The 16,531-nt window shown below is 40.0% G+C and overlaps 1 protein-coding gene across 3 annotated transcripts in view; it reads left to right on the top strand.

Annotated features, from left to right (window-relative positions):
- TBL1X (transducin beta like 1 X-linked) overlaps positions 1-16,531 on the top strand; it is a 317,070-nt gene that overhangs the window by 289,429 nt on the left and 11,110 nt on the right. For all 3 annotated transcript variants that reach the window (XM_090064019.1, XM_090064010.1, XM_090064027.1), the window contains 6 exons: positions 410-551; positions 2,562-2,625; positions 2,742-2,839; positions 4,534-4,594; positions 9,258-9,379; positions 12,707-12,781. In XM_090064019.1, the coding sequence (XP_089920145.1) occupies positions 410-551; positions 2,562-2,625; positions 2,742-2,839; positions 4,534-4,594; positions 9,258-9,379; positions 12,707-12,781 (562 nt within the window). The remainder of the gene's footprint in view (positions 1-409; positions 552-2,561; positions 2,626-2,741; positions 2,840-4,533; positions 4,595-9,257; positions 9,380-12,706; positions 12,782-16,531) is intronic.

Genomic DNA, 16,531 nt, shown 5'->3' with positions numbered 1-16,531 from the left:
GGTCTGATGTGGACCAAATGACTTCTGCAGTATGTCAGCAGCAGAGAACCATGCCTCATCCAGATGGCTGGGAACAGCACCCATGCTGCCAGCCACTGCTTCTCCCAGCCTGCCCACTTCCCAGCTGGATATAGAGGAAGGTGGGGGGGTGAGGAAAAGTGACAGCAGCATGGACTGAGCTTCCAGCTGCCTGGCCTCATGCATTTCCTCACTGCTCAGCCCCCACATGGGCATAGGTACAGGAACAGGCAATGTTCTCCAGCGCCTTGAGCCAGATGCAGCCCACAAGCTGTATGTTTCCGACCCGTTCTATGAGTTCTCTCAATCTCCAATGTAACTGGAGGTTCCAATGACCTGTATTAAAAGGTCTCATTAAAAAGTGGTCCTTTCTTTGCGTTCATCTTTGTAGATCTGGAGACTCAACAGCCAGAATATGGAATCTCAATGAAAACAGCAACAGTGGTTCCACTCAGTTAGTTTTGAGGCACTGCATAAGAGAAGGAGGACATGATGTCCCTAGCAATAAGGATGTGACTTCATTGGACTGGAATGTAAGTTAACTTCTAAGAACATGCATAGTTTTTAACTCTATAAATTTAATTTAGAGGCAATTGCAGCTCCTATTTTATTTCTTTATACTTAAGAGAGCCAGGATTCTACCCTACTCTATGAACCCCCTACTTTCAGGTACATATATAGGACTGAATTTTGGTTTGCTATACTCAGATATTCCATATGTGTTGCTACCAGGGCTGAGTAATTTATCTGCTCATATATTTATTTTTGGAAGGTGTAGTCAGCACCAAGCTCGGTAAAGACAGTTGGGCATGAATGAGAAGGACTAAACAACTTTTTATTGTGGATTAGCAGACAACCTTGTGAAGTCCCTTTGTCTCTGACTATCTACTTGGTCCAAAGAGGGGACAATCTTCCAATTACCAACTCTTCTAAATTATGGAGCATCTCTAAATTGTAACTTTTATCACTGTAGAAGTGTGAATAAAAATGGCTTAACTGTCTTTAAGAATAAGGAAATAAAAAAAGTAAATGTTGGTCAGACTTCACATCAACCCAAGTTGCCATTTGCAGGTTTGGGGCTCGCATATATTGATTGCTCATCACTGCATGATTATTGTGACCCCAGAGCAAATTGAATGCTTCGCCAAAAAAAGGGTTAAAGCTGTGGAATTTATAGCTTCCACTTATATGATAAACTTGATGCTGTGAATGAAGGCAATGAAAAGCAGACACAGGTTACAGCTATGTTAAAAAGGAAGATAAACATGAAAATAGTGAATCTTCTTGAATACTTGATCAAGAATGGTGTGAGCAGCATGGAAAAGAACAATATCCAGGATGATTTGGAAAAAGGAGTTGGATGGTAGTTAAGTAGAAATGAAGAATTCACTACAGAGAAGGAAGCAAGAAGGGAAAAAAGAGATGAGTATGGAAAAAGTGGAAGGAATGGTTGGAAAGAAGTATCCTTCAATAGCTGATCTTTTCATTTAATTTCCAAAGCTATTGCATCTATCAAGGTATATCTTAAAGGTTATTTTAGTGTTTACATAAGCAAACATTCCTAATGAATAACTCAATATGATCCCAAATAGTTAAGGTGATTTACAAGGGAAGTGAAAACAAGAAAATTACTACTATCTTGTGGGATGGAAATCTGAACTATATTTGTCCATCTTTTATTTCTGCGTCTTTTACTTATCTTTCCCCTCTCATTTTCCATTGTGGTTATCACCAGGGATCCTGGTTTTCTCTGATTAAAAAAATCTCCAATTTTCAGATCAAAAAAGTAACCCACAATCTATATTCTTCCATGATCAGAATGAGACACTTTTACTTTTTTTAACCTAAAAATTAAGGAGGTTTTTTTTATCAGAGAAAATCAAGATCCCTGGTTATTACCTATGTGCATACCATCATGTAACTGAATACATGTCTCAGTAAAGATGATTCAGACTGTGTTTGCTTTATAACTTGAGCTAAATAAGTAGCTACTTTCTCCCGTTGTTTTTAAATATATGAATGGACATAATTTATCAAGGGGTTATTCTGTGTTTTTCTTAACTTAAAGATATCTGCCATTATTATTTAGTTAGACGTATGATAGTATTTGTATTCTGATATGAACCTTTCCTACTAATATATTTTTATTCTCTTGTGTTTGTATATGATTAATGTTGTAATAGAAACATTATCAAAGGGATTCATGTTAAAAATTATATGCTAAATGCTAGAAAATGCTAACTATGTTTATCAACCATAAAACAAATCCCAGAAAATCATTATATACCAGGGACTTGTCCTAATGCTTTTGTTAAGTTATTCTGTTATTCAATATAGCCCAGTATTTAATGTCATGTTTGTGGATTTTATTCTCTCATTGGTGACAATAGTGCTAACCTCTAATTTAATAACAGTAGTTGATGTTTTGCCATGCTAGCTATCACATTTCCCTTACTTCAGAAGACACTAAGTTAAAGAATAAATCAGTGAATCTGTGTGTAGTCTTTATTTACATTTTGTTTTTATTGCCCTTTTCACACCAGAGTGATGGAACACTATTGGCTACAGGATCATATGATGGTTTTGCAAGAATATGGACAGAAGATGGTAAGTCAAACAACAGTTTTGTTTTCACAAATGGTTCCTAGTATTGTGCTATGTTATCCTTATTCCAGCTTCCAAACAATTGTGACATTCATTTTTTTTTTACTTTTTTATTTCAGGAAACCTTGCTAGTACCTTAGGTCAACATAAAGGTCCTATATTTGCCCTTAAATGGAACAAAAAGGGGAATTACATTTTAAGTGCTGGTGTTGATAAAGTGAGTTTTACACAGATGTAACTTTGATGTATAAATGTTCTGATGCTGTGAACCTGTCTTGTTTAAAATTCCAGTGCCCCCTCTTTCTCTTGCTTTGCGAATTTGTCCTATTTTAAGATTGCTTTGTTGGGCCTTGATTTCATCAGACCAAGTGACTGATTACTCTTCCATGTTTATATAAATTTATACCATGCAAGAACAGTTTTTTACACATCCTTAATTTGCTATATGTGTCAAACTGAATGTTGAGCCTTTTCTATATCAAGGAAACAAGTGTTATTTCCTTGTGTATTTACATCCATCTCCTTTAGCAACTGAAAATATCCTGGGACAGGGAAACAGGTTTAAAAGGCCTTGTTTTCTAGCTGATCTCAACATCCAGACAAACAAATTTGAATAAACTATTTACATTTTTGTTCGCAAAACATGCTGGCGTTAATTTTAAAAGCAGGCCAACAGTGCCAGGTTTCAGTTGAGTATCCCTCAAAGGTACAGCTTTCAAATTTCTGATGAAGGATGAGTACAAACCCTTTTGTACTGAAACAAGCAAGTAATTTCCTAAAATCCTTGTAAATGAAAATTTTAGTTTGATGCCATTTTACTGATGGTCCATACCCAGTGGAATCGTCTACATGCACCCCCCATGATGCATTTTTTACTGCACCATTATTTAGTACTTGCTTTAGGAAGTACTAAATGATGAGCACAGTAACAGTCATTACTGAGCTGTTCTGGAGGTAAACAGTTATATTTAGCAGCTGCATCACCGTAGCAACGTGCTATAGCGAGGTAGCTTGTTGCTATGGTGATGTAGCATCAGCATCACGGTTTGTGCCCGCTGATGCTACATCGCCATAGCAAAGAGCTACATCACTGTAATGAGTCACTATGGCAATATAGCATCACATGTAGACATACCCAGTATCTCTTATTTCCCAACAGTGGCTCCATTATTTCAATAGATCCATTTTCTTTGGATCAGCATCAGTTCTTTACATGACTGCATTATCAGTGAGTTAAGGCATCCTGTGTTTATTTTATGGATAAAATATATTTTTCTAATAAACATACAGTTCACTCCAAAGATAATGCTCAATTCTATAGGATTTTGCTGAAGTTTGCTGTAGCTACGGGGGGAAAAATCCATAGTAAGCCAATTATATTTTCATCTGACCACCACAGTGACAGCATACACTGTATATTTTTCATTTAAATGAATGTTCTACATGGTGACTTAGTAATGATACCTCTTAGGTCCATGATAAATAAAATCAGTCTAAATCATACAAAACATGGGAAAAGAGCTTTATTTAAAATATAAATCTTATTATTGAAATTTATTGAGTTATTGAAACAGCTGTAATGCAGTGTTCCTAAAGCTCAACCTCATGAAATTTCTAAGTCCGATCTCCTGGCTAATACATTTCAGAGGTGTGCAACCCATTCCCATTGGTTTCATTGCTTTCTTCGTAATGGTGACAGTTCAATATCTGCACTTACATTATTTTCCCATCACTAGTATATTGGGAGAGATTTATATTATACACCATTGCAACAGCCAAGGGGCCCTGCAGTCAATAATGTTATCAAGCTATCTTTTAGAATTGGTCCTCAGGGAGCTCTTTTTTTCCCCCTGTTACTTTCCAAGAGGAATGGTCACTAATCTTTTTTCTTTTCCCTCCCTCTGGACATAGACAACAATAATTTGGGATGCTCACACAGGAGAAGCCAAGCAGCAGTTTCCTTTCCATTCAGGTAATTGCCATTTTAGCTTTTTGTGAATAACGTGATTTTTTTCTGAATCCCTTGATGTTAGCAATCTGAAAATATCCCTTTGAAAAAAGATACAACTGAAAGTAAAACCAACTTTAAAATGGATGTGTGCCTTGCCATTCATGAACAGCTGGGTTGCATTTTTGTTTTCTGCTTAAGAGAAGGTGAGGGGCTCTGCGAGAACTGACCATGTTGGCTCGGTTACATACTCAATTAGAAATTCTTTGGGAGCATCATTTGCAAGGCATAGGCACCCAGTTGAAATTGACTTTCAGAGAAGTTAAAGTATTTTTCTAGCACAGTGATTCTCAACCAGGGTGCCATGTCCTGCTTTTTATGAATTCCCAGCTGTTTTGTGGGAATTTCTGAGACCTGTTTGGTTCCTACTAAAGCCCTGAGCTCTAGGAAAGCTCCCTGGGGCTAAGAAGCAGACCCATCACCATCCAGAGTCAGCAAGTGCTACTAAAACTATTCCTGCTTAAGTTTCTTGAATTAAAAGACCTAGACCCAGGACAGGATTTTAAACAGCCCAAAGTTTAGATCTCAGATTTTGGTTTTGCCTTTTCTTAGAAATAAGGAGCAAAATTCAGATATCAATGAAGATTCTGGATTGCACCATTCCAGAAGTTTGGTGGAGATCATGTGTAGGGTTTTGGTCCCATCTGAACAAGCTGCTTGTTTAGTCTTGCCCACATGACCAACCCAGTGGGACATCATCCTTTACCAAATTGTAGTTGGGATCAAAATCTGATCCTGGAAAAGTATTTACAGTGAAAGAGCTATATCAGGCATAGTCATATAATGGCATTCCAGGTTAAAAAACTACTCTAATTATTTTAAAACATCCAAATTCTTGTTCAAAATATGTTATAGTCCCCTCCCATAGGATAACAGCAATCTATGATTTGGGGATTTTTTAAACATAATGGTCTGGTCTAGCATAGGTCCTAAATGGTGCTTAAAAATATGTTATTTTTGTTTTATAAAGTAAAGCCCCCAACACACATTACATTTAAGGCACCATTAACAGATTGCCTTAGTGATCGGCCACATGTGCAACTCAATGCAGTAAACAAGCCACAACCTTATTCCACATACAATGGAATATGCTATAGAATAACTTTGTGGCTCATTTGTATCACACCTTAAACTGAACATGTGGCCAGGACCTGTCAAAACCCCATATGTTAAACGTGAGGAGTTGTATAAACCCTATGTGACCCCCGTCTGCTCCGTACACATGGTTTTATAGCTCCCTTGGACATTGGGCTGCAGCAGCCTGACGCTGGTCTCCCCATGCATTGGGACCCATCAAAACAATGGCAGCGCACATGATTTTATAACTTGTAGTACCCAGGGAGTCCAGCACTGGGCTGTCGCAACCCAATACTAGGCTCCCCGTGAGCTGAGATGATTGTCAGTTGTGGCTGGGGACTGGTTTGGTTCTCAGCCCCAAATGACAATCAGCTTGTTGGTTTCATCTTTCTGGTGCAGGGGGATCCCAGGATAACCCCCCAATTCCAAAATCATGCATCTTGCTAAGCATGTGTGGTACGGTAGGATGCATAGTTGTTGGGATCAAGGATTAGATCCTATCATGTCTTAAAGTGAATATCTGCCAGGAGCCTAATTTTTAAAATAATGCTTATTTCCCAGTGTAAAAATCCAAACCAACCTCGATATTACTGATGTCCATTAGAAGCAGAGATATTTATGGTAGAACCTGGATAATTTGCAGTTAGTTTCCTAGCTCCCCTGCAAAACAAGGATTTGCAGAATAACTGGGACTATTCAGAATTGCAGTTAAAAGCTTGCGTGGGACTACCAAAGAGCTCTAGCTGAGTCAATGTATTTTTACCTTTGAAGTAAAAGCCATAGCAAACAACTGAGTGGCTTATTTACCTTTAATTCATCAACCCATTGAGAATTAAGCGAGTTGCAAACGATGTGGATTTGAATGATCCACAGTGTGCTGCATTCAATAGAAAACACAGGGCATATCTACATGAGATTCTTTACTGCATAGCAGATGAATTAGCTACAGAGTGTCACTTCCTACACATGCCCCTTCCTGCCCCCCACCCAAGAAACATCACATACCACCAAAGTCCTTGTGCAGTCTAGGATTTAAAGGTGCAACATTTCCAGCTAACACAATTTAGAAGTCTAGTCCAAACAAGTCACACTGCCTTTAGCACATATTAAATGAGTTATATAAAGCCATGAGAGGAACCTGCATTTTGACTAACCCATCATAGCATATGATAAAAGTCTGTACTGCCTGGTCAGCCATAGACTTTTAGCACATATTAGTGAAAACCTTCATGCAGATTCACACATGTATGCATACATGTATACAGAACCATTTTATCCTAGTCTAGACAAACCAGAATCTTTTTGTATCTGATCCTGGAGACCTCTGATCCCCCTGGAATTCCCTGTAGCCTGGGGTCTTGTTGCAGGTTTAGGTTCAAACCTACAGTTTCCATAAACCACTTTTTTTAACCCTTTTGTAAATTTGCCATTCTGTTTTCCTCAGCCATGCACAGACTTCAACCACAACATGTTCCAAGTGCTCATTTAATTAAACGTAATTGGAAGAATCCTATTTTCAGATTTATCGAAGTTTGGACATGCATACAAAGTGCCACCCAGGAGTAAATTATTAAACTGGTACAGTGTAACAAGCAAGAGAAAGCTGAGCTAATTAGTCATTACAGTACCATGCTTTGTCACTTGCCTCTCTTCATACTAGACATATTATATTGCTGGTATTTATTTTATTGTAACTGTATTTCTTGAATTTTGGTGGTGCTTTTATGAAATGTTTTAAAGCAACCAGTTGGCTAAAAGCCTATGTGGCTTTCCCTGCTTTTGCAGTCACATTACTCACTCTGTAAAGCAGGGATTGGCAACATTAGCTGGCTGGGGCCCAAAATGAATCAGTTTGGGTAGACGGGCACTAAGACCCGGCCACCTTTCCTGCCTCTTTTTGCTACCTGACAGTGGCACAGCACATGCAGAGCCCCCTCTGCTGGAGCCCATGCTGCCTGACTGTGGTGAGACACAGGCAGAGCCCCTGATATACTAAATGCCACCAAAGTCACAGCTCCCTGGGCTGGATCCAAAGGCTCCACACACCAGATCTTTAATTTGCTGCCCTTTCTCATATAACACCCTTGGCTGTTTTCTTCAAAATACTTTGTTTGTTTGCTTCCTTATATCTTGAGTAAACATGATTAAATAAAGCATAAAAGTAAATGTTATTGATACTAGAGATGTTAAGCATAATTTACTGAACCAGGCTTAATTTACCATATCTTTGTAACACTATTCTTATTTGTATAGCTCTTCCATTATAATTTAATAATTTCAGGTCTAGATAGGTCTTAGAAAATTAATTGTAGACTGAAATTTCTTAAACTTACTAGGACACCCAAAAGGAAACCAATACTAATGATTATCCATCATTTTTTATTTAAAAACACACAATTCAAAGCAGCACAGAACAAATGTAAGACAGACAGGCAGTCCAAGGAATCGAAATCTCAGGCTGCCTCCCAGTCTCCACATTGACCCCCACTATCTCTGTAGCAGTCTCTTTTTTAAAACATTAAATTTTTCCTTATTTTTCCTCCTATACCAAATCATGTGGATGCTTTGCTTTGGTTATTCATTATTATAAATGACAGATTTAATTGAAGCCTTTAATTCAGCCTTTTCAGTATAGCTGGGATTTTAGGTTTTGGGTGTGGTTTTGTTTGTTCATTCATTTGTTTAATGGGAGAGAGTTCAATGAAAGCCACCTGCTGATTTAGAAAGTGCCATCTTCTCTCATGACATGCTTATTTTCATTTCACTGTTCGTGAGGATAGAGACAGGACAAATGTAGTCAAGGTAATTGGTATCCCCCGTCCCACTCCCTCACCCCTCAAGCGGATAAATTTCCATCCTTATACTTTTTAAAGTGTTGCTTAGAACAATTCAAGATTATGAATTTCAATGGTCTCATTTTCATTTTAATGATAAACATGCACCACGTATTTGCCCAGTATAAATTGTCATCGTTACTGGCATATGCATAATAAGAGTATTTGGAAAATAAAAAGTAGATCTCATTCTCAGGAGGGCAGCTGAAAGATTTCCTTGGCAACAAAATAAAACAACACAATACATTAGGCCTTGTCTGTTTCCAAAGTTGAAGTGGTTTAGCTTTAAATTGGCTCTTGCCCAATTAACATGTTTTTTAAATTGTGAGTGGATATTCTTAATTTACTTAACCAAGCTTAATCAATTTATCCTAGGTTGATCCCCTACCAAATAAAGGTGCCTCTCTATAAAACAAAGCTAAGCCAGGTTGACATGTGGAAAACAATAGGCTTAAAACTGCCTGAAGGCCTAAGGGCTCTCATCAGAAGATGCCAAATGAAATATCCAAGTTTCCTTCTCTCCAAGCAGATAAAAAATTGAGCTCCTAAAACAGCTACAGCATATATTCAGTCTCTAAACTTCACATCAGCAATGAACTCTTCCAGGTCTATAAGAGGCCAGTGACTTTTTTTTTTTATCCCTTTGGTTAGGTCAGTGGCATGGGGACTTTGTATCTCTTTGCCTTAATACTCACACTGTTGTTTGTGCTTTGCAGCCCCTGCTCTGGATGTAGATTGGCAGAACAACACTACTTTTGCCTCCTGTAGTACTGACATGTGCATTCATGTATGCAGACTTGGTTGTGATCGCCCAGTTAAAACTTTTCAAGGACATACAGTAAGTTTCAACCGCCTGAAATTTTAGCCTTGAGAGTCATTACCAACATGTAGCCAAGGTGGTAACTGGTGATGTTAAACAGTGTCTGTGTTCCAGGAGCAAAAGTGTTTATCTTCCAGCTTTTCCCCAGAGACGCGTACTGTACCTCACTGCCTGAGAAAAGGGATGCGCTGTTCTAAATCATAAGATAAAGCAAACCTGTAGCTCAAACAACGTCAGCATTATATATATCGCACGGAATAAAGGGCACAGTTATAAACAGAATTTCATCTCCATCATTTTTAATCTTTTTCAATAAATGTGAAGAAGGGAACAATTTGCTTTTCATATTTTTTCAGTTTTAGAATCAATTTGGTCTAAGCAGGTGAGATCCATGAACAGGTATTTCCCACATCCTTCTCCCCATTTCTCACATTCGTCTGTATTCCAGTGTACTCTTCTTTGGGTTTAATGCTAATGTTTAATGCTTCAGGCTTTGCTTCATAAAAAGAACACCGCTGCCCTGTATAAGTTTGTTAAATCACTTAATGACTTCATTTTACTGGCCATCAAAGGAAATGTAGACCATATAGGACTACAAATCCATATGGCTACAATCTTTAATTCATTTCAAATGGTGTAGCAGCTGGACCAATGGCACCATCCTGCACATGGTCCAGAGTCTATTCTGAGGTATGTGTGGGCAACTCCTGATAACTATATGTGGAGCTGAATGTATGGATTTGTAGATTAAATATAAATTTAAAATATTTTCAAGTAATGTCATTGCCCACAAGAGTGTGCTTGCACTTTCCTGTCCCTAACATTTTTTCTTTTTATCTGTTAGTATTAAAAGGCAGGTGAAACTAACTGACTCAATAGGGGAAATATTAGGCTTAACGGAAAGCAAAGTATTGTAAAATGCACAAACTGGAAAAATAGGTTTCCTCTAATTCCATGTAATAACAGTCATGTCATAAGAGTTTTGCAGACAGAAAGATAATTTTGAAATTTTAAAGAGCCACTAACTTTTGAGTATTCCAAGTTGGATTTTACCTTTGCACTAGAGCACATACCTTTTTAGGTAGATGAGCACTACTCTGAAGTTGCATTATTTGGGAATACATATCTCTACAAAATGTTTTCCCTACATTTCTTCTAAGAAAAATATATGCCTTGTATTAATTGATGTAAGAAACATAAAAAGTAGAATCAAAGAATAATAGAGGAGCAGAGCTGAAAGGAATTTTGAGAAGTCATCATCTCTATCAAACCCCATGTGGCAAACAACAGAGCCCAGAAGCCTGGAAATGCTAGTAGTAGAACATAGGCATAGTTATGCCTCCATCATCCTTGACCAGTGGCTGTCCAAGCTCTTCTTGAACACCTCCAGTGCTGGAGGTCCACAACTTCCCTAGGCAGTCTATTCCACTGTCTCATGTTCTAACAGTGAAGAAGTTTTTTTCCTGATATTTAGTCTAAACCTACTTTGCTGCAACTTCAAGCCATTGGTCTATGTCCTGCTTTGCAGCAGGAGAGAAAAGGTGTTCTCCATTTTCTTTATAGAAGCCTTCAAGTATTTGAAGACTGCTGTCATGTCCCCTCTTAAGTGCCTTTTCCACAAACTGAACATGCCTAGCTTCTTCAACCTCTCCTCATATGATGTGCCTTCTGAGTCCTTTATCATTTTTGTTGCCCACCCCTGAACTGTCTCTAATTTCTTAACATCCTTTTTAAAATGTGGAGCCCAAATCTGCATGCAGTACTCAGAATGAGGCCTAACCAGAGCCAAGTAAAGAGGCACTATTACCTCCCGTGTCTTGAACCTACTACTCCTGTTGATGCATCCCAAAACCACATTTACTTTTTGTGTAGTTCCATCATACTACAAACTCATGTTGTCTCTGATCTACCAAGACTTGCAAATCTTTATCTATAGGGCTGCCATCTATCCAGGTATCACCTATTTTGTATTTGTATTTTTGATTTTTCTTCCTGAAGTGTAACACAGTGCATTTGTCAACATTGGACTTCATCCTGTCCAACTTTCCAATCTTTCAAGATCTTTCTGAATTGCAGTTCTGTCCTCCAGCATGTTCACAATCCTTCCAAGTTTTGTCTTGTCTGTAGGCTTACTTAAGAAGCTCTCACTTGCAGTATCTAAATCATTAATAAACATGTTGAACAGCACTGGACCCAGGACAGACCCTTATGGGACTCTGTTCAAAATCTCCTGCCATTCTGATATGAATTCATTTATAAATACACTTCCCTTATAACTATTGAGTCAGTTGTCTATCCGTCTTTTAGCAGTCTGGTCTAGCCTACACTTCTCCAATTTGTTTATGCGAAGGTCATGTGAAATCTTGTGAAAAGCCTTGCTAAAGTCCAGATACACTATATCTATAGCATTCCTTTCATCTACCCAAGTAGTCACTTTGTTGAAGATCAAGTTTGTTTTACATGATTTGTCCTTAGTAAGTCCATGCTGGCTGCTTGTGATCAGCCTTTCCTTTTGCTCCATTAACTTCCCAGGTATTAAAGTGAAGCTAACCAGTCTGTAGTTCCCTGGGTTCTCCTTTTTTCCCTTTTTCAAAGATTGGCACTACATTAGCCCTTTTCCAGTACTTGGGTACCTTGCCTGTCTCCCATAACTTAGTAAATATTGCCAAGGGCTCTGAGATCTCAGCCAGTTCCTTCAGTACCTTGGGTGAAGTTCATTACGCCTTACTGACTTCGATTTGTTTATATCAATCAAAAGCTGTCTGTCACTTTTGTTATCTCATCCCTCAGCTTGCCCCTTCTTTACCCAAAAGATCATTATTAGGTATCTCAATAAAAACACTTTTTTGTCTGTGTGAAGACTGGGCAAAGTAGCTATTAAGGAGCTCTGCTCTCTTTGCATCTTCTGTTAAGTTTTCCTCCTGGTTATTTAACAGCGGGCCCGCAGAGTCCTTCGTCTTTCTTTTCTGGTCAACATAATAAAATTGTTTTAAATTAGTTGATTGCAACAGCATTAAAAAATCTGAGTCTAGAGTTGGTTTAAATCTGTCATATGTGGGAGGAGTATCCCAAACTTGTACCAGCCACAGATCAAGTCAGAAATGTGATAGCTAATTGTGTGTAACATCCAGTAATGCATGGTTTCCATTCCTAAGCTGTATTTAGGTATTGAGATGTGGAAGAGAAGTTCTGTTTTCATTCATGTATAAACTAATGAAAGCATAAGATAAGCATTTTCAGTGTTTTCACATGTTGTAGTGATAATGCGTGAGAGCCCTCTGCTGGATGCCAGGTACAATGCAGGCTACTTGGAGCATTCACTTACAAAATCAAATTCTATTTCAGAATGAAGTCAATGCAATTAAATGGGACCCTTCTGGCATGCTGCTAGCATCCTGCTCTGATGACATGACATTAAAGGTAATTTTCCATTCATGGTATTTAAAAACCATCTTGTCTCTGTTTACGTAATTTTCTTTCTAGAATGATGCTGTCATACTACTAAATACTGGGCATGTCTACATGTGCCCCGTTGTTACTGTGCTGTCATTTACTACTTCGAAAAGGCCCGTACTGCTGTAAGAGCCTCTGCTGTGCCAATGACACATGATTATTTTTAGCCATTACATCCCCATAGCAATGTGGTGTACTGAGGGAGCGCACTGCAACAGCGACATAGCAGCGGCATCACAGTTCTTCCCTATGGCCACAACATTGCTGTAGCATGTTGCTATGACAATGAAGCATCATGTGTAGACATGCCCACTGTGTGTGAATGGTATCTTCACCTTAGGATCCTGGAAGACATTAAAAGCATCACATAGCTGGGATGTGAGGAATTTTATGCCTTATCCCCAGAATTGCATGTCCTGCCATGTCAGATGTATGTAGCAGGATGCATGTGATTGGGACTGGTGATAAAACTCAATCCCAATCACCCAACTGTGAAGAAGGAAGCTCTGCATGGGGAATGGGTCACCCATGCTGGGGTGCATTGGCACTCCTTCATAGGCACTTAAAAGGTCCAGATTCTGGAACTAGGACTGGGGAGGGACTGCCTCAGGAGATCTGGTGAGCAGCACCAGGTCTCAGACTCAGGATTCAGGGCTACCTCCAGGGATTAGGTGGTCCCAGTGGAAATGTGCAGCTGGGACTAGGGAGCCCCTTGATGCCCACCTGCATGTGGACTGGCAACTGAGAAGCTCCCTAATACCCATGAATATGCACCCCAGCCCATTCTGGGGTGCATGCAGCTGAGCACTGGGGAGTCCAGGTCCTCAGCCATCCTTGTTATATGGACCCATAGAATCATAAAAAATTAGGATTGGAAGGGGCCTCAGGAGATCATCTAGTCCTACCCCCTGCTCAAAGCAGGACCATCCCCACCCAATATCAAGCTGCATAGAATAGGTTTAAATATTTGCACACCAGGGAAGCCAATAGATTCTCTGTGCAGGGACATTTAAAACTACACCAGATAGCCCAATGCTACGTCCCATTAATTCATTTATTCAAATTAGGACATGAAACAGATAGGCCTCAAAAGTATTATACATTAAATGTAGAATGTCCTTGTGGCTTGTTTGCCATTTTATCATGCCATAAATTCACTGATTCAAAGTTAAAATTTACAGCATGATAAATACATTAACCGCTCTGTGCCAGCAAAGCACGTCTAGTGGTGATTTAGCTATGTCACCAATTAGGGAGTGTAATGTGTCTACTCTCACAAGTGAAACAAGTTATACTGTTGCAGTTTTGCTGGTATAGGGGTATCTACACTAGGGTTTCTGCCAGCACATCTCTATCAGGCAGGGTTCACATTTCTTCACAGCCCCGTTTCACATCGTTATTAGGCCTGTGTGTAGTATTCACTTCAGATTCGGTCGGTTTGGGGGAGAGTGATTCAATTCTGTGATTTAAACCACTGTTGTGAATTAATTCAACTGAATCTGATTCAGAGATTCAGCTGTGGCCAAATCAGCCAAATCTCCAAATCAAACAGGCCTCATCCCCCACCAGCTCTCCCAGCCCCATCAATGGCTGCACTGCCTGGCCCTAGCCTCCTGGCTCTTAAAAAAAAAAGCCTGGCACTCACCAACTGCAGCCAGGCGGAGTGGGGTGATCCCCACTGCCCTACGCTGTGTGGGGGGATCTGTCATGAGTCTCCATCCCCCACCTGCTCACCCAGCTCTTTAAAAAAAACAACAACAACAAAACAGCCCCCACTCACCAGCTGCCAGGGTCATCCCTGGGGAGTGGCAAATCAGGACAACGACCCCAATCCCCACGCTTTGGGGGGCCATGTGGAGCCGGGTAGAGAAGCTATAGTGACTCCACGCTGCTGCTGGCTTCACGTCCAACCGCTTGGCACACCCCTGCCCCCACCCCAACCAAATCCAGTGCCTCTGGCTGCTCGGTACCCACTCTACCACCACCAAATCTGCTGCCAGCTTCCTCATGTCTGCAGGTGGGGCCCCACACAGGTTGATTTGCCCCAGTCCCTGCACCCTGCTTGGGTTGCTTCTGCTGGCTACTGCCAGGCAGGGGGGCAATCCCCGCTGCTCCCCACTGCCCCATGCTGCATGAAGGACTGTGCCATGAGCCCCCAGAAGCCCCAAGGGCTGCTGCAGCAGCCAGTGAGTGTGGGGCTTTTTTTTTTTTAAAGAACCAGGGGCCAGGCAGGGTAGCCATGGTGGCAGGGGGAGGAGGCTAGGAGAGCTGGCAGGGGTTGAGTAGCGCATGGGGGGCTGGAGGAGCAGGCAGGGGATGGGGCCTGGCAGAGGTCCCCCTATCATCCCCTCCCCCCTCCTCCAGCCTTCATCCCCCACCCCCTACTTAACAGGACAGAGTCTGGGTCCAGTTCCCTGCGGCATTGAGCGGGGACTGCCCAGATTTCCAAAGCTCTCCAAATCTGTTCCAAATTGATTCAGAGAGCTTCAAATCAATTCAGACTTTTTTTATCGGTCTCCCGATTTGATTTGGATTCAGAGATTTGTCTGCCATATCGGGCCGACAAATTGAACCAGCACCTGAAACTTTGCACAGCCCTAATAGTTATTCTAGCTGAATTTTGTAACACAGAGATTGCCTCAATTATTAGCAGTAGAAGCACTGTTTATTTAAGCCTCTTGCATTTAGTTGCTCTCTTTCTCTGGACCCCATAAAACTCCCTGTCTTGGTTGCCCAAGAAGCCAATTGCAAGAAGAAAGCTGGAGATATCTAACTTGTGTTCTGGTGGTTAGAGCACTATGCTGGGAAGTGAGAAGTAGGTTTTGGATGAAGGGGTTGTAGAGCCTCAGTCTTCTACTTCTTGAGCGAACACTAGACTATTTCCTAACCACTAGGCTTTGGGGCTAAAATATGGGAGGCCTCTCCTCTGTTACAAGGTTCTTCTAGATAGAATTTCATGACTCAACTCACACATATGGAGCCACATGCCTGTCCAGCAAAAGTACAGCCCACTGCAAATGCTGCATAAGGAGTCAGATCACAAACTGCTCATGAGTGCCAAAAAATGGCAGTTGTATAGCTAGGTAATCACCATTTGGGTATATAAAGTGAAATAGAATTTGCCAGGTGTGGCATTTCCAGGTGTAGTTTTATGTTCCTAGTTAACAGTAAGAAGCTGCTGTTTGCGCAGCTTAAAAACACATGGCTTTTTCACGTGCTTCTAATTTACATCTTGTGAGTTGGAGCATTATTGCTTTTTCTGGTATCTCTTTGCCACTGAATAGCTGTAATTTTGAATAATTTTTTACCATATGAATTTGCTTGATTTTTTTCCTTGGTCAGGTAGCTGAACTATAAAATTACTCATATCCATACAACTTATTCTTTTGCCAATACTGAAGTATTGGACTTAAAAATGCTGCATAAATATTTTCCTATCATACATGTTATTAAAGGCATCAATAAAATCAACCATTACATCAACAGAGTAGGGATGGAAGTAGAAATGAAGATTCATCTGTGAAGTGATTTGATAAATCAGTACCATGATGTCAGCCTCTCTTTCAGTGGTTTTCAACTTTTTTAGACTCAAGTCACCCTTCCAAAACTTTTCAGAACTGAATGGTGCCCCATTTTAAAAACCTAATATAAATTGTTATGATTATTATAACATTTGCACATTATAACTCTAGTATTGATTAATATACTAGTCTATCA

The sequence above is a fragment of the Crocodylus siamensis genome, chromosome 1 (genome assembly GCF_052110815.1).
Source record: "Crocodylus siamensis isolate JL-2025a chromosome 1, ASM5211081v1, whole genome shotgun sequence".
NCBI classification, from domain to species: domain Eukaryota; kingdom Metazoa; phylum Chordata; order Crocodylia; family Crocodylidae; genus Crocodylus; species Crocodylus siamensis.
This window is presented reverse-complemented; position numbering and strand designations above follow the sequence as displayed.